General features: G+C 35.2%; 1 protein-coding gene across 3 annotated transcripts in view; it reads left to right on the top strand.

Annotated features, from left to right (window-relative positions):
• TAF2 (TATA-box binding protein associated factor 2) overlaps positions 1 to 19,012 on the top strand; it is a 58,560-nt gene that overhangs the window by 24,002 nt on the left and 15,546 nt on the right. For all 3 annotated transcript variants that reach the window (XM_013185031.3, XM_013185032.3, XM_048071331.2), the window contains 11 exons: positions 316 to 470; positions 2,057 to 2,171; positions 2,271 to 2,380; positions 3,009 to 3,074; positions 4,398 to 4,650; positions 8,076 to 8,216; positions 9,550 to 9,660; positions 11,260 to 11,453; positions 11,945 to 12,084; positions 16,186 to 16,255; positions 17,713 to 17,822. In XM_013185031.3, coding sequence (XP_013040485.1) covers positions 316 to 470; positions 2,057 to 2,171; positions 2,271 to 2,380; positions 3,009 to 3,074; positions 4,398 to 4,650; positions 8,076 to 8,216; positions 9,550 to 9,660; positions 11,260 to 11,453; positions 11,945 to 12,084; positions 16,186 to 16,255; positions 17,713 to 17,822 — 1,465 coding nt within the window. The remainder of the gene's footprint in view (positions 1 to 315; positions 471 to 2,056; positions 2,172 to 2,270; positions 2,381 to 3,008; positions 3,075 to 4,397; positions 4,651 to 8,075; positions 8,217 to 9,549; positions 9,661 to 11,259; positions 11,454 to 11,944; positions 12,085 to 16,185; positions 16,256 to 17,712; positions 17,823 to 19,012) is intronic.

Here is a 19,012-nt window from a genome sequence, read left to right as displayed (position 1 = left end):
AAGATGACATTTTTAGTTTATTTTTGTTAAAACACACTTCATGTTATGAAGCTGGGGGTTCACTTCTTTTCTCAGCATCATTCGTAGTTTACCTCAAGTAAAGACGCATTCATGTCTGCAAATCACAATTTCTGATATGGACAAGCAAATAATTTTCTGAAATATTTTTATTTTGAAAGACTTTTTTTGAAGTCAGTCATCAAGGAATGAGTTTATTGGCCTTTAGTTAGAGTTCAATTGCAACTAATCAGGAAAGAAAGGCTTCTTTTGTATGTTGAAGTGCTTAATGAAAGTAATAACTTTTTATCATTTTAGGTTTTCAACAAGTTGTTGAGTCTGGCCAGCACTGCTTCATCTCAGAAGTTCCAGTCACACATGTGGAGTCAGATGTTGGTTTCCACATCTGGGTTTTTGAAATCTATCTCAAATGTCTCTGGCAAAGACATCCAACCTTTAATAAAGCAGTGGGTGTATCCTTTTTATTCTTGGTTTGGATTGTTAATATGGAGAATGAATTTGTTTTTTAATTGGCACTACTAAAGGAATGTGAAGAAAGATACTTCATGTCTTTGCTTTAAACATTTAAGTACATTATTCTTTGAATTAGAAATAGATGTGAGTCACAGGTTCATAGTCCTTTTATAGTCATTTAGAGTATGCTAGCTCTTTTGGGTGTTCTTTACCAGAAGGAATTGCTGCGATTTTAAGTTTTATTTTGCAGGAAGCACAAAAACTCTGGTGGAATTCAAGGCCAAATTACACTAAAGGAATTCCAGAGGACACTGCCCATAGAAATATGCTGAAGTCTGACATGGAAAATGCTATAGTCTGGTGCATTTTTAGATGTGATTTCCAGTAAATCACCATGGAATGTGTAACCTAAAGCACGGATTGATGGTTTAAAATAAACTAGTATTTAACAGCTTGGTAGCTTGTGTTAGTGTTAGACCTTCAGGTCTAGCTCAAATAAAAATTTGAGTGTTGATGCTTCAAATTTCAGTGATATTAATCAAGAAATAGGGTTTCTTGTTTTGGATTGATGTGAGGGTAAATTTAAATTTGCTTCATTTAACAGGTTTAATTGGTAGTTTTAATTAGTGACTGCAGGTTAAAACAGTACAGGACTAAGTTTTACCCGATGGCAATGTCACAGACCTTTATGAAGGCAACCACCATGAACAGAGCCAGTCTGTCTGAGGTATCTATTTAGCCAAATGCATGTATTTGGGGACAGGAGTTTTGTGTGACAGGAAGCCTGCTTGAAACTGGCAGCTCTCTCCTTAAATGTCAGGACATTAAAGAACAGGTTTTCTTTTCTTGCTTTTGCCATATGTCATCAGACACTTATTGGGAGCATGCCCTAGCCTAAAATACGTTTTCCTAGTGTTGTAGTTTTATTATAAATAAACTGTAGTAATGGATGTCAAAATAATAATGAATGCTGAAGCTATTCACAGAACAGTTTACCTGAAGTTATTGCCTGTGATAAAATTTGGAGTGAGATAATTATTTTTTATTGGTCACATAGTGTCGTTTCATATATATGTGAACTATTCTGTATACATCTGAACAACACGTGCAATGACTCATTTTTGAAAATCCGCAATAAAATAATTAAGTGCAGCACAGGTAGAAAACAGAAGGTCGCTATGTTTTCCTCTTAATTTGGTTTACCTGAAGTGTGTATTAAAACAAGTCATATGGAATTTACTAAAGATTTACTCAGTAACTTTCTCTGAGAGCATGTCAGGGACATTAGAATGTGGTAGGGTCCAGTGTAGTTTTTCATGATGAATTCTTTCCACCTAGATAATTTTCACTGTACTTCCTTTTTTTTTTTTCCTTTGTACATGAATGTACATTAAAGTACTGTTTAAAGAAAAAAAATGGAAATTCTTACGAAGGAACATGTTTTCATTTCCTGATTTTCTTGGGATAGGAGATTTTAGAGTTAAAAAAAGCATAAAGCAAGTGTAAAAAGTGAGTGAAAACCTTGAGAGTTATGTTTGTTTATAGTTGCTGCATTGTGCCGCAGAATTCCTATACTGCTTTGTAGAGATCAGAGTGGAGTGGTCAAATTTTACGGCAGCTTTGCATTTAATAGAAAACGGAATGTCTTGGAATTGGAAATAAAACAAGACTACACATCTCCTGGGACTCAGAAATATGTGGTAAGGCCAATTTTCCATATTTTACCTACGCATATAAGTGTGATGTGAGCATTAACGAGCATTATTTTTAATGCTAATAACAATCTTTTGAACTTTAAGGGTCCTCTTAAAGTGACAGTGCAAGAACTTGATGGATCATTTAACCATACATTGCAGATTGAAGAAAATAGTCTTAAGCATGATATACCTTGCCATTCTAAAAGCAGAAGGTAAGACTTAAAAATATATAAACTGCAAGCATTTTTTACTGTGGATACCTGAAAATGCATAGGGCATTGATAATAAATACATGCTTTTAAAATTTTATAACTACATCTTGTTGATCTTATTGAATAAGATTTACCTGTGATGTAAGGGGAGAAAATAGAATTTACTACCGTTTGTGAACGGCAAGAAACCTTACATTTTATATGCAGCTCTGAATAAAGATCTTAAATTTTGTATAAAGTTTTATAGAGAAGTTTGTTTGTATAGGAGAACAAGTTGAATGAAGGCTCCAGCTTCATCAGATTTTTCATAAAGGCTTTGAATGAGTTTTCTCACCAAGGGGGAAGACTAAAGAAAGGCAAGAAAAGAATCTCAAGTGAGGGTATATGAATTGAAGCATGTACATAGTTTTTGTTTTCTGTTAGAGTCCCCAGTGGTTTCTTTTCTGAATAAAACTAAGCACAGCTCAACTTTGATTTTTTAAATTTTTTTTTCCTGAGTGAGCATTGGTTTTTGGTTTGGTAAATTACTTTAGCAAACTTTATCTTCATTTTTAAGCATACCTTAGCTAGTAGGATGATTTTTGAAATACTTACCTTTATTTTCTTTTTTTCTCTTTTTTTTTAACAGAAATAAGAAAAAAAAGATTCCACTGATGAATGGAGAAGAGGTGGACATGGACCTTTCTGCTATGGAGTAAGTTGGCTGTAGTTTCTCGGTGTGACACTGAGCCATATTACCTTTATTTGAAGCATGTTTCTTGTTTTAAGAATTTGACAGTAGATTTGGACTTCATTATATGACTGGCAGATTTCAAGACAAAAGTCAGCATTTTTTGTTGGACCTCGATGAAGACCATTTAACTTAGCACTAAGATAAAGAAGTTCTTGAAACCTATGGTTAATTTAAAAATAATTCTTTTAGATTACAAATGAACGTTGAAATACTTCATACTGAAAAGAATATATTAGGGTGTTAAGCTCTATGGAAGCAACCTCTTGCTCAGAGTAAATACTCATTTTACCCTCCTTGAGCTGGAGCTGGTGTTGCTCTCAGAAAGGTGTTCATAGGTGTTGGTACTTTGCTTGCTGATGAAAGTAAGTGATATTTTCTTGAAAACTAAATGGTGTCTCATTGTAGAAGGATAGTTTGCTTTAAAGCGTTGGAGATAACTAGTAAATTAAACCTTATCTAAAAATGCCCAGAAATAATTTTATAGAGGGGATATAGTCATTGAGCAAATCACTGTTATAATTTCTGTATTAACAGACATGAATAAATGATTTTTAGATTGTTTTTAGGAGCATTGAGCATCTAGCTCCTATTTGTGCTTGCTGTTCCCACAAATGACTCGTGCCATAATGGTGCTGTCTGAATACTAAGTATAAAACACTTCCTTGTGTAGAATACAATTGAGTATTTTCATCTTCGGGACTAAAACTTTAATCCTGCATGATGATACTTTTGCTTTTATGATTGTTTGTCCTGACAGTTCTGTGCAATTGCATGGTTACCCATGTCAGCTTTCAACACAATAGCATGTTTGTGTTTGTAAAGTATTTTCATGTCTATTGATGAAAGCCAGTACATAAAGCTTTAGTGGTTACCATGGGATTCTCTTTGATTTTTTTTTTTCTGGTAGACTGCAAGTGTAGAAGGTCATAAAGTATGCTTCTCAGCCATGACAGTTATGGTACCTGAGGAAGAAGATTTTGAGTGTACTGAGATTATACAGTAGTTTACCATGAACTCACATCTGTTGTGTAAAAACAGTGAAACTACTGCTTTCACTGACATTTAAGTGTCTTGGGCAGATTGCCCTGAAAGGTTGTAGAGTTGCCATCCTAGGAGCAGGAGCCTGGATCAGATGACTTTCAAAAGTCCCTTCTAACTTAAATTCATGTATGGTTCTTGGACTCTAAATACTTCAAACATAACTCATAACAAGTCAGAACATCTTTTTGATTTCTAGAGTCTTGAAATGCTGTAAACTATTAATGTTTCTCATGTCTGTCTTAGTGCTGATTCCCCTTTGCTCTGGATAAGAATAGACCCTGATATGTCAGTACTGAGGAAGGTAGAATTTGAACAGTCTGATTTCATGTGGCAGTATCAGCTTCGATATGAGCGAGATGTGGTTGCACAAGAAGAAGCCATTCTGGCATTGGAAAAGTTCCCCACGCCAGCATCACGGCTTGCACTCACTGATATACTAGAACAGGAACAGTGCTTCTACCGAGTGAGAATGCTGGCCTGCTTCTGCCTTGCAAAGGTGAGGTTGTGTGGATGGGAATAAGGAAAGAAATGTGCTAGACATTGTGAACATTTGAAAATGTGTCAAAACTCACCACAGTTCTTAAATTGGCTTGATATTTAGCCTCTTAAAAGGGTTTGCCAAGTATTTTTAACTTGACTGATTTGAAAGGAAAGCTGTATTATTTTAGTCTGTAAATGGAGACTGCAGAAGGCTTTCATAATTGTCAAAATTGAGATGTCAGACATGAAAACCACAAGGGATTTTTCCAGATTTCATTAAGTGGCAGAAATAAAAGACTTTTGTTCATTTTTTTCAGAGCCAAAATTCATTTTTTTTATTTTACTGGGAAGTTCCTTGGCTTCTCTGAGAAATTTGAAGTTTCAAAATTCATCTATCTGTCTAATGTGAATTCAGATTACTGCTGTATATTGTTTCAAGTTGAATAGGGGCACAAAGTAAATAGTGTTGGTCTCTAATTAAATATTCAAAAGCCAGGTCATTGCCATTAAAAGAGAAGGTATTTTTTGTTTAGACACAAAGTTAACATTAAGAATTAAACATAGAGATCCTGATAAAACAACTGGATGGAAACACAAAAGAGTAAGAAATTTTGAGAAGGCATGTTACTGACATACTTTACATAAAGGCATGTTACTGGCAGTTTGTAGAAGTTGAATTATTGGTATATAGCTTCATCTCTGCTGGCTACCTGTTAAGAGTAATTCAGTGCCTGTACAGAAATATACCCTTTGGGCATATTTTGAAAATCAAAATACAAGAAATGCTTGTGATGGTGTATTGTAATATTACGAAACACTGATACAATGCTGCCAGAGTATGTGCTAGGAGCAATACTGCCGCTACCTGACTTAAAATATGTGTATTTCATAATGAATTTATTTGGAATAGTTAAAAGTAAAGGTGGCTTCCACAGGTGAATGTTAAAAGAGCAGTTGTTAACAATGTTGAAATGTATTTTTTTTGTTCTTTGAATTCACAGGTAGTTGGGTTGTAGATAACCATAACTAGTTTTTTTTTGGTTGTATTTGTATGAAATTGTATTTAAAAAAATCTGAGATCTAGAGATAAGATGGTTGACTCAGAAAATAATTACAAATCTATGTGAAAAGTGTGTTTGTGTTATTAAATCAAGGTGAAGGGGTATGGAAGGACGTGGTTGTAGATATGTTTACCCATGCTACCTAGGAGAAAAGTGTAATATATTCTATTAATGGTTCCAACATCAGGCTGTTAGTAAGAATCACTTCCTATTAACTTTGTTTAATTTTCACAGCTTGTAAATATTCAAGATTTGTAGACTTTATTGGAAAAAGTCAAGTCCTCCATGTTTTGTTAGTGGGAGGGTTATTTTGTGTTAATTTGCACCTTCTGGCTGGATAGTGGTTATTTAGGTGAAACGTTCTTGGTGTACTTACATGGATACAGAAAAAGTGATAGTGTAATAAATTCAGTTTTAAAATTGCATTTTCTAATGTATGACTTGTAAAACAGCACTTCAGTCAAGTATTCATGTAAAATATTAAATCCTCATTAATGAATAGATGCCCGTGTGCATGTGCAAATACACACACAGACCACTGAGAAGTTCATGGCAAATGACCCTACAGAGAAATGAGAAAATAATAATGTTATGATACTAAGTCCTGGGAGCAGCCAGGCTGATTTTCAGTCTATAGGTTTGGGTCTACTGCCGTGCCGGTGATGTTCTGTAAGGTTTAAAAAACAAACAAACAAAAAAAAAAACCTTCGCCATCAGAAAAAAAATCAAAACAATGAGGAGTTTTACAGCTGTGCGTTTTAGTTATATCTTAGGTCAAATAAGTTGCCAGTTTTTATGAGATACGAATTGATAGATGCAGAAATAGAGTATACCTTTTCAAGTAAAATTAATGCAAGAGAGGTTTCCTGCCTTATGGTAAGGAGAATTTGCAAATATATTTGAGACTGTGTAAATTGTCAATAGAATAAATAGAAAACTTGGATTCTGTCAGTATTTAAAGAGGAATTTACACGAGTCGGACCACATTGTAACACCAAAAAATACTGAAAAGATGATGATTTTACTACTTTTGATTTAACTTGAAAATAACATTCTTCATCTATAGAAGTTGCAAAATGAAATATTTAAAATGATTAAAAAAAAAAAACTTGTACCCCAATTGTAATGAATTGTGGATACCTTGTAAATGCAGTAGTCTCTTGTAATGTTTTGGAGTGCATTTTGTTACACTGCTACATAAATTTCACATTTTCAGTTCTAAGTTCTTCATGGTTTTTGAGTAGCCTTTAGGATTAAACTTCGTTTGTAGGAAAACTTGTTAAGTATGTTACACAAAAACCTATACCTGCATGTATAGTTAGAAGACTTCTTTTACTGCAAAAGTCTAGTCTGACTGCGCTATTTTCTCCCTTTAACTTTGCTTTGAAGGCTGACTTAAAAGGAAAATGTCTTTCAATAATAAAGCCCACATCTTACATAAAAGAGGTGGTGAAATGAATTGCTACCCATCTTTAAGTAGCTTTTATCTTTTCTTTCTCTTACTGCATATGTAATAGTCTTTGGAATAAGGTAAACTAATTTAGAAGGAGATAATCACAGTCAATTTCATTTGTGTGAAAATGGTATTTTCCTTAGTTTGTGGAAGGTCTGTAACACTGGAACATCCAAAATTTTAGGGTGTGTTGGCCCCAGTTGTTAATAAACACTCAGACTCAGATATTCTTCTCTGCACGCTTACATTGTTCCATGCAACAAATATATAGAATCCCTAGGGTGCTGGAAAGGCAGAAAGACAGTTTTGTCCTTGCAGAACCTTGCTTCCTTACACCAAAACAGATCATAGCAATAAATTTGTCACTCTGCAGTCTTGTTGTGAATTAAGGTTATTTGAGGAATATTCTATCCTTCGTTCTGTGAAGATTAAAGCTCAGAGATAGCTGACTTGCCTTTCGCTTTAGGGGTGGTCTTTTAGTCTTAGGGTGGTTGAGACCTAGTTAAAGTCTAGGCTGAGGTTACTGGCAGGGTAAATTGGGGAAGTTGGTATTGTAAAAGCCTCTTCCATCGCTGGCTTCTGTAGAGTCAGAAAACTTGGCTTAATAAACACAGAATATTTGCCTAAAATATAAAAGAGAAAATAATTAAGAACAGAAGCTTATCACGGAAAGGTAATGAGTTGCTGACATCTTCCAAGTGAAACGATTTTATGAAAACTTACCTTTAATGTAGACAGGATGTATTGGGGATGGCAGAGAAAACTTAGCTAACGTAATACGTTGTTGAAAATAGGTACGTATTTGAAGGGCAGTATATTTTTGGCAATTACTCTTTTTTTATTATGGGAAATTTGCATTTCTTTACAGCCAACCCGAACTTACAGTGGTGATGTTAATGTGACTTGCCTTTCCTCCTAATTATATAGATTGCAAATTCCATGGTAAGTACATGGACAGGACCACCAGCCATGAAGTCACTCTTTACCCGAATGTTTTGCTGTAAGACTTGTCCAAACATTGTGAAGACCAACAACTTCATGAACTTTCAAAGCTACTTCCTGCAGAAGGTAAAATTTATTTTTCCACTGAACTTTTTAAATTAAATGTCAAAATACATAAATGTTCCTACAGATGACAACTGTAAGAATGTGAATAGCACAGTCCCATTTTACCCAGTCATTAAAAACCCCAAATAACTAGTTCTTTCTTATTTGGTATCTGTTTGTTTCATCTTTGTCAAAAAACACTTAACAAAACTCTAGCAATTTTTTTTCTGGGTAGCTGAAGTTAAATTAGCAATTCCTTCAGGAGAATGGAGTACATATAATGATTAGTTGTAAATATTCGTGAGCTCGTTCTTACATACAATTTATTGCACAATAACAAGGCTAATCATTTTTAGGTGAATTCATCAACCGTCTTCATTACTGGCATTGATTTTGTACTACAAATAAAATCTCTTAAACCTTATCTTAAATTGGTTGGCCTTTTAGTTGAAGGCACTACATAATCCTTCTTGCCCTCTCCTTTCCATTAGTTGTCAACATCATGTGTTGCTGCAGCTTGCTTTGACTTTTTTTTTTTACTGGGACCTATAGTTGTTAGTTGTACAGTGAATAACAGTTAAAATAAATGCAAGTGGTTTTCTCTCAAGGTTTACTTTATAATTATTGGACGATTGAGTTACAGATCTCGTATTTCTGATTATGGAGAAAACCTAAATTTTATTTCTCTGTCCAAAATTGCATCATCCTTTTTACCGCCATGTTCGTTCTTGGACTGACTTTTCTGTTCTTCTGCTCTTTTTATCATTGTTCATCTTTTCCCACTAAATCTTTTGCATTTCTCCCTAAGACATTTAATCCCATGTCCCAGATTTATAGTGCAAGGGTAGGATTCCTGAATCTGTGTGAGTTGAGCCTAGAGAACTGCTTAGCTCATTCTAAAAGAAACATCTAGTGAGGTTAATAGCTATCTGGCTAATAATTCTTTAGGCTCCACTGACTCTTCTGGGTGTATACCTCTTGATGGTAATGGAAGCTTAGACATCAGGTTCACATGTAAGCGCCCAAATTAGGTGGCAGTTTCAGAATGAATTCCACCATCATTTTCTTTGCTTCACTATTTTCCAATTCTTACCTTTTAGATAGTGCCTTCAATTGAGTCGTTTCTTGCATATACAGCTTTTTCTGTCTGCTATAACTAATTATCGAGTAAAAATTGCATTGGTTTTGATCTGAAGATTGTGCAGCATATTGTATCTTTTTCAAAATGCATTTAAATAAAACTTCTTAGAGATTTGGTATTGCAAAAGTAATTGTTTATTTTAAGGGTGTAGCTCTTTTCAGGGCATAACTGTCCTTTCATTAACATAAGAATGATGTTAATTTTATTACACAGACTATGCCTGTTGCCATGGCCCTTCTGAGAGATGTTCACAACCTCTGTCCTAAGGAGGTTTTAATGTTTATTTTGGATTTGATCAAGTATAATGATAACAGAAAGAATAAGGTAAAGAATGTGTTTATTTTAATCTTTTTTTGTTTAAAAAAGTCTTAAAGTTAATAAACTATGTGATGTATTATGCCACTAATGTAAATACCTAGCAAGTAGAGTTGATAAAAGCTGATATACTAAACTAAACAGTAAATGTTACAGAAGATTCTCTAGCTGACATTTGTGGTGACATTTCTTGGATGTTTCTCTTGGAGGAAGCACTGTGCTTGTTGACTTACTAAGGACCTGCCTGTCTTCATTTGCGCACATGCTTTTCTTGATATTTTTTTTTCATTCAAAAGACCTGTTTTTTGAGAGAATGTGCGTGAAGGTTAACATTTTCTGAATAAATGTAGCATGCAAAGTTAAGCACTTGTTTCTACTTTGAGAAGATTGTCTGAAAGAGCAAGGAAATAATCTTGGTTTTTATGATGTATGGGATTCTGGGTTCTGAATAACAGCTCTGGCTTACAGAACTGAATGGTCTTCATGTAGTCAAATAACAGCTGAAACTGAATGTAATGTTTCATCACTAAACTGAAGTGCCTGAGTTGGAAGTGTCATCTGAAGTTACCTTCCCAAACAGAGCACCTCTGAAGCATGGTTAAAGGACCTTTAGGATCCTGAGATGATACAAGATTCCACTTCCCTAGCTTTAGAAGAAGACCACAGCAGCTAGGATCCTAACATAATCTTACAAATTAAATACTCAAAGCTTAGTGGAACAAATCTGAGGTCTCTTAAACCTCATTTTCTAGTGTGTAGAAACACTAACAAGACACTTGTTGAAGAGTACTGAAATAAGAGCATGATAGAAGGTGAAGTGGTAAAGAGATAATGTACACGCACGCCAGTAGTCACAGGACATACTGATTTGTATTAACATCTCTCTACCACTGAAGGAGAGATCCCACTTTGTTTTTCCACATGCCATTTGCAAACATGTATTTGATACCTTCTGCAGGATTTAACACTCTTTGGGTTTGTTTAGATGAAATTAACTAATATGCAACCCAGAACTTTTTTTCTGCTTTTATAGTTGTATTTCTACACTTTATGCTGTGCAGTAATCTGGTAAGACCAATAAGTGCCACAGTTAACACAAGGGAAGGGGTGAAACTGTGTGCCCAGGAAAAAGGAGCAAACGCAGAAGCAAGATTTTCCTTACTAAACAGCAGTGAGACATTAATTCACCTGAGAAGCTCTTGAAGTGGCTATCTAGATAAAACCTCTGATTTTTTTCAGAGGTGCCAAGCACCCATTAACCTTGGTAACCTTGCAACTGAATATAGAGACAGGTAGTTTAAAGCTTACACTTGGAAATAATGGCTTTTATTTTCCAAATCTCGAACATTTTCAGTACCCGATTTTTCTTTTTAGAAACCAATGTATTAATATGCTCTTATTTTAAAGTGAAGATTAATGCTTGATAGAATATCTGCTTGCTCAAACACTCTCAAATCTGTATTCAGAACAAACATGTTCAACTGTTATGCTTTTTTACAGTTTGTCATACAGTTTCTAAGATCTTTTCCTGTAACAGTGCTTCAAATTACTCATCATTAAGAACATGTATTGTTATATGGCTTGTGTTTGAATGCTGTTTTTATCTAGTTTTCAGACAACTACTACCGTGCTGAACTGATTGATGCCCTGGCCAACTCTGTAACTCCTGCAGTCAGTGTGAACAATGAAGTCCGAACACTGGATAACTTAAATCCCGATGTTCGACTTATTCTTGAGGAAATTACACGTTTCCTAAATATGGAGAAGCTTCTTCCCAGCTACAGACATACCATTACAGTCAGGTGTGATTTAATAATTGTTGTATGTACAAAAAGAGTGGACACATTAACACTACTTTTTTGTTTATAGTTCTGTAGTTACTGAGATTTTAGCTTACCTCCTTTAGTCTTACATGGCAAATTCCTTTTAATTTCCAAAAGTTGGTAGTGTGAGTTTGTCTCAAATGTTCTGTTCATGAAAGGTTCACAAAAGGTAGAGTAACAATTTCTGTAGAGTACACAACACTAATCTGAACTGTGTTTTCTGTGTAAATTAGTGAAGTTCTGCTTCAATCAAACTGAATTTGGCATAGCAGAGAATCGTTTCAGTGTTCTGCCTAATTCAGAGTTAATGAGTGCTACGTGTTAATACGATGAAAATAATTGTAACATGTTAATTAGGTTAATTTAATTCTAGAAAAATGACAAGACTACTTGATTCTGAAGGAGATAACTGTGTACTTTGTGGCTGGCATTTTGGAAGCCTAATATAAATTTCTTTTTACCGCATCTAGCTGCTTAAAAGCTATTCGGGTGCTTCAGAAGAATGGTCATGTCCCAAGCGATCCTGCTCTTTTCAAGTCATATGCAGAATATGGGCATTTTGTGGATGTCCGAATAGCGGCGTTGGAGGCTGTTGTTGACTACACAAAAGGTACTTTTGCATGTGTTTTGTCCCTTTGTAACACTTTTGATATAGTAGAAAAGTGAAATAATTACCTCGCTAATATTATATTGAAGTAGTGTCCACCAGAAGAGCTTGTGCGGTGGCAGACGTGTCGATAAGCGAAGCTGTGATTGCTATTAAGGTTTTGTCCTAGAGAATGCAAGTTTTATGAAGATGTGGTGAGCATTGTTTCTCAGTGTTCTGTAAACTGAATCAGACATCTGGAGTTTTGACATGATGAGTAGTGATAAGGGGTGCTGATGATTTCTTTAAACACCTCATGTTCAGTGATTTCGATTCAGTGAGTTCAGCCATAATTGCCACTCAAAGCTCTTGGTTTTGATTTGCCTTCTTACTAATCACTTTGTTTTGCTTTTTTTCATGCATCTTATAGCTATAAATTTTGGAAACTTAAATTATTTTAATGATTATTGGTTGATTCTGCTTTGCCATTCCTTATACACAGCCTGTGTTTGTGAGATTTCTATTTTCTTAATATTTTCCTTATCTTACTTGACTGTTGCAGGTCCTTGAAAACAAATACTGGGTAGCTTTTTTAATGACCAAGTAAGTTGAAATTCAATCCTGACAGATGTTCTGTAGAGAATTGGAAACTAATGATTTGCATTTATGAAATGAATTTATTCCTAGATTAGCCTGTTCATTTACTTGAATTAGGCTATGTTCAGCAGATTTGTGACTGTTCTTGTGTTTGAAGGGTTATTACTGACCGAGTAGCTTAATTCTTTCATTCTTTCTCTGTGAGAAGCTTGGTGATTCTAGATTTCTAATTATTCCTCCTCAGATTTCATGTTTTCATTTTGAGGGTAGTAGTGTTTCTCTTGCTTTGTGCATGAGTTGTTTTAGTTTTTTATAAGGAGCTTTGCTTGTATCTTTCTGCTGTCCTTGTGTCCAAAGACATTTCAAACTAGGTAGGGAATGGGAGGTTTCAAGGCAATTTGAGTGAATGTATCTGAGAGAATTCAGACCTATCCTTACGCACTGAAGTGGTAACTTCAAGGCATCGCCCTTGGGCTCAGCCCTCTTCCTTGTCATTCGCTAGGCATTCTGGATCCATAACCCACTGCAAATGTACCGTTTGGTAACCCTGGGAGCGATACCCAGCTAGAATTCATAACTCTGCTGATACTGGGCATATCTCTTTCTGTTCTGGTGCTTACTTTGTTTTCCTCCCTTCATAGAGTGTTAGTGGAAAGATTTGGAGAATGAAAAGCTTACTCATCAGCCTGCTTCCTTTAGGATAATCTCAATAATTCATCCCACCCTTTGGAAAGACAAACTGATGGAAATAATGTTTTCTTATTAAATTCTTGACCTTTTATGGTTGTTGTTTATATTTAATGATTGACTTGGGTAAGAAAGTGCTAGTATTGCAAAGTAGTATATCACATCTTTTAAAAAGAGCTGATCAGATGAGTTGCTGTGTAAGCAAGGTAGGGTATGTTGCTCAAAATACTCAATAGATACAGGAAGGGAAAACTTGAATGGTAAAAAGTAGAAGAAAGATTACCTGAAGAAATCAGTGATTGAGCTACATATATATTATGATTGAGCTCACTGTCAGGTCTGGAAATGATAGGTTAGACTATTACTGTACCCAACTGCCTTGGCAACAACTTTTTCTCTGCCAAGGGGGTATCAGAGACAAATAGATACAGAGTCTGCTGTAAAATCAATACAGTTCACAACGCAGCCTCCCGTGTTATTTAACCATCCGTGTCACTTCTCAAATACAACCTTCCAGCACTTAACATGCTAGCTTCAGTTCCAGCTGTAAGACTGGTGGCTTATGGTGTAGGGGTAAATCTGAAAGCTCAGTGTGTTAACTACCTTCAACTAACCATATAGAAGTTAGAAGTGCTTGTCTTGCAGGGCCCTAAGTCTCTGGCTTTGGGAGAAGAAACGATTGGTCATCTGTTGCCAAGAGGTCTGATTCTCGTTGTTCCCGGTTACCTGGTTTCCAGTTCATGTTGGATGTAAAACAGCAGCTATCAAATGCCAGTTGCTTGTGCCAAAGCTGGCTTTTTAACAGTTCTTGTAAAGGAAGCTGACTGATTTTGTTATTTCCATAAAAAGGAAAGTCTGTGTTTTCTGGGGCAGTGTGGAACTCCCATGTTTTTCTATCAACTCTGAGGGCAGGAATAGTGCTGCCTTTTTTTAAGTTACTTTAAAAGAAATCATTTCACCATGGAACAGAATAAGTTGTTTTCTTTGCTGTTAATAGTAGGCTTTTTTTGAGACACGGTAACCCTGTAAAATGCTTGAGGCAGCGTATAAGGACTTGAACAGTTGATCTAAACTGGCTTGAAGTGAACAGGAATTACTAACTTTTTAAAGGAAGCATTTGGCAGTTATATGACTGCTAGATGTCGTGTATACAACAAAGCAGTTGCATATTTGAGGAGATAAAAACAAACTTGTAAATAAGTATCCCGGATTACCTAATTGCATGAATGAAAACTTAAAGTCTTAGAGATGCGCTGTTGTAACTGAGAGCTGACATACAATCTCTTGTAATTTGAAAAAATGTCAAGAGGATTTTTACTTTAGAAAACAATCACTTGCTTTTATGGCTAGCAGAAGTATGAAGATCTGCACATCATTCTTCAGGCTAGTAAGGTCTATTCTGCTAAAGGTCAGGGTTAATTTGTCATTGTTCTCCAAAATGTCATGTTGCTCTACAAATCTGAAGAGACGGTTAAAAGCATTAGTAGCAAAGCTTTGGAAGTCCAGCAGGCCTGCTTTACTCTAGCAGGTAAATGGCAGGGAAGAATTACTTTATTTCAAGCACAAATAAGATTAAGAAACAAAAAAAAAAAATTCTTTAACCACAAAAATACGGTGTTTCTTGGTTCTGTTATCCAGTACTATCAGCATAAAGGATTCATCTCCTAATTTGCTCATTCTCTAATCACAAACCATTTTAAAATCCATTTTTTTAGCAGTTAAAATTTTCAGCTTGCTTACTAGTGTTATTTAATTTGTTCACACGTGTATAACTATGCAGCAAAAACCCAGAACAATCTTATTTTTCTTCCATGCACAACAACTTCTTTATTCACTGTTTTCTCTGCCTTCTATCTCAAGCAAGGTAGCTGCCAAGAAAGGCGCTGTGCACGGAGCACACGCAGTCACTGATCCCTTGAAAGCATGTCGTAGGCAGAGCTTTTTAAAGTTTTCTCAGATTTTTAAGGCAAATCTGCAATTGTACTGGTCTGTGCAGGTACAAATTTGCTTTGGCATCATTCCGAATTGACCCACACTGTGTAGCCGTGGTCTGAATGGGGCAGGACGTGAGCTAGTGAACCCCTTTCAGAGGCAGAGGATGTCAGCCTGGTGCAGTGCCTCACCACTGTAACCAGTTCTGATGTGGCTGGATTGCAGGAAGTGCAGAGCTAATTTGCAAGCTGCCTGCAAAAACCTATGTTCAACAAAATAGACTATTTCAATTTTCAACTAATTAGATGATTTTGTCTTTGTGTCAGGTGGCATTTTCTAGAAGCATGTGCTGATAAGATTCAGAATATATTTTAATTACAAAGTATACTGACTTTAAAAAAAAAACTAAGGAAGGCTACTGAGATGAGTACACTTACAGTTTTGTGTAAGCCCCCTGGTCTTCCTCTTTCTGTTTTATAGTTAATAGTCTGTCACTCATTCTTGTGTATAAGAACTGTCTATTCTCAATTCCCTTTGGAAAATGTAATGTAGATTCTTGAAGGGATATTTGGATGTGTTGATACCGTGTGCTTCCTAAAGTAAAGAAGGTAATTTTCTCAGTGACTTTTGTAATCCGTGCTCATGAGCAAGTTATGTGCTAATAGTCATATTGGTAGTTACTGAACAACTCAGGCATGAAGGTATTATATGCATGTTTCTGTTTTGGTGTAAAGTAAAATAATGTGAACTTCCTTATGTTTTGAATTTGCACCATAATTAATGAAATTCCTCTTCAGTTGCAGTGACTCAAGCTCTTCATGTGCTAATTGAGGAAGCTGTGTTCGTCTTGATCAACCTTTCCAGTTTGTGTATAATTATACCAGTTTTGTGTTATTTTATTCTTTGCAGTTGATAGGAGCTATGAAGAACTACAATGGCTGCTCACAATGGTTCAGAATGATCCCGTACCCTACATAAGGTTAGTGAGTAAATAAAGAGCCAGTTAGTTTTTACTAACAACTATGTAAATTCTTGGCCTGGACTTGCTAGAATCAACCAAATGCTTAGTTGATTAATACTTCTACACAACCGTTTTTCTCCTTGTTGCTCCTAAGTTGAAATGCGTTGTGATTTTTTCAGCAGTTCACATCTCAAAAGTTCAAATACAGGGTTCTTATTCTGTTATTTTTTTATGTTTTTATTTTTATGTTGTGCTCCCCTGAATGTCTGAAGTTAGAGATCATTTCCTAATCACAAATGATGTATACGTGATGCTTTGCCAGCAAGGAATGTAAAGCAATTGTTAGACTGTAGATGGGGTGAAAGGATAACATATGAAAGTACAGTGTAATTTCTAGTATTGCCTGCTTCAACTTTGTTTTCACCAGTGAGTGATCGGGTATTTTGGCACATTCATTACCCACTTTTGAACGCCCAGATTTGTAAGCATTCTTTTTCTGCGGCACTTTGTTTTTATGACCACAATTACAACAGTGAGTTTCAAAGATTAATAGTATTACTTTTACTCTCTTTTTAGCTGATTTCTTAAAAAGCTCATAGTTGCAAGATTGTCTTCTTTTTTTCTTTTTCTGCTATTCTTTTTAATGAAAGTAGGTACAGTTAGAAGTCACTAAGGGAGATGTAGCTTCAGACTAGGAGGAAGATACTTCATTTGAGTCTTTTTAAAGAGGAGTTTGTTTACATTTTGGATAAAGTGTTACATGTAAGCCTCTTCTGAAAAGAAGAAGAAAAAAGAAAAGAGTCAGTTTCTTGTCCCAGATGTGTAAGACTGCAAGGGGAAAGCTTTCTATACAGAGAAAATAGTTGTAATAAGCAATGGAACACACAATTATTCTCATTCATAAAATGTTTTCAAGTCCAGGTTTAAATAAAGAAAGTGGAAAAATGTATCTGCTTTCAGCTCAATGCATAAATACTGTAAGCAAACATGGTAAGTGTGGAATTTTTATGCACCAGTGTAACTTAAGAGGTGACAGTGTTCCTTTCCAGAAGGATGTGCGCGTCACTAGTTTTGTTCCTGTCATTTTGTATCAGTCATAAACATTTTAAATAATTTTAAAATTCTTTGATGTCAGTTTGTAAGCTTATATGCCAGGCTAGCTCCTTCTTTGTAATTACAAAGTCAGCATGCAAAAAAGATTGCTGTTAAACCAAAGAGCATAGTACAGCCTACAATTTTGTATCTAACTGTTCAGAAATGATGATAATCGTTTCTAGTAATACACACTACAAATACTCGTTGTTGTTGCGCTTTACTTTTTAATCTTCAAATTATATTACTGGTGGTGAATCTGCGTCTGTACATATTGTGTATTTGAAAAGTATAGTTCTGTAAAAACATTGCAGATTGAATAGACTTTTTATTCTTAGTCTATTCATTTGTATTTAATAACAAAATTTTAATTTATTTTTTAGGCATAAGATTCTGGATATGCTGACTAAGAATCCCCCTTTTACCAAGAACATGGAGTCCCCTTTATGTAATGAAGCTTTGGTAGATCAGCTTTGGAAACTGATGAATTCAGGTTGGTTTTTATTTTTTCTATATTGTAAGGTTTCTAGGACTTGAAAATTCAGTCTCTGAAGTTCCCTTTCACATATCTGCTGAACTTGCTTAGTGATGTACTAGTGGACTCCTTGTTTTTTGTTACTTCCTTTACTCTTGTAGTGTGCTTTGATACACTTTGGCATAAAATCATTCTTTGACCCAGATGTTCACATCAAACGTTTTCCCAAATGATACTGTATGTTACCTTTTTCTTTACAGTTTGCTCTAAATTAGGCAGTCTGTCTTTGTCCTCTTTTATGCAACTCTGAGAATATGAGAGGATAACATTTGTATAGATAAACTTCTAAAAATCTCCAGTAAATTATTTTAAACCTAAGGCTTAATTTGCCTTGTATGATTAGGAAAGATCCTAATGAGAAGAGGGTTTGCATCTTTTACCATTGACCTGTTTTTCATTACTGAAGCAGTTTTATCCAGTCCTAACAAACTGCCCTTTAACATCTGGCACATTTCTGCAGATTACATGTAAACGTTTATATAGGTTTTTTAGGTCATTGAAAGCTGTCTGTTTTCTGTGTATCATTATTTTTACTGTTTGAAAGTTTGCAGCAGCACTCCAGGGGCTGAAGCTGGGAGACTACTAGTAGTTCAGTTTTGCAGGATTTGCCAAGTGTCAGGCACAGAAAATAAACAATTTTGATGTTCCCATCAGAGAGTTTGTTTTTGCTTTTTCTTGAGAGAAGAGTGTGTGCAGTGTTACTTACAACCATTACTTCTTCTTGCAAGTAACAAATAGGGTATACATTCTTATTATGATTCATGGGGCTTTAAGGACTTAAATTTCTATGTATCAAGATGACATAATGTTTCAATTTATTTTCTGTAAGGCATAACCTTAGCATTCCAGGGTGCCCAGAAAGACATTTGTTAATGTGAGACAAGTTAGTAGCCAGGTTTAAAGCTGCATGATTCTAGAATCACGAGTTGCTTTCATTTAAAATAAGCAAGTAATAGAAAATGGACTCTGATGTATGTTTGTTTTTCTTTTGTGTTAATCTGCATTAAATTGGTAATGCTTACAATTTGCAAGGATTGCAGAGAAATTCAGCAACCAGATGTATCTGAGCTTAGCTTTTTTGCTGGAAAAGGGGAGAGGTATTGAGTGAGAATTCATCATATTTTAAAAAGCTTTAGTTTAAAACATTG

The sequence above is a fragment of the Anser cygnoides genome, chromosome 2 (assembly GCF_040182565.1).
Source record: "Anser cygnoides isolate HZ-2024a breed goose chromosome 2, Taihu_goose_T2T_genome, whole genome shotgun sequence".
NCBI classification, from domain to species: domain Eukaryota; kingdom Metazoa; phylum Chordata; class Aves; order Anseriformes; family Anatidae; genus Anser; species Anser cygnoides.
This window is presented reverse-complemented; position numbering and strand designations above follow the sequence as displayed.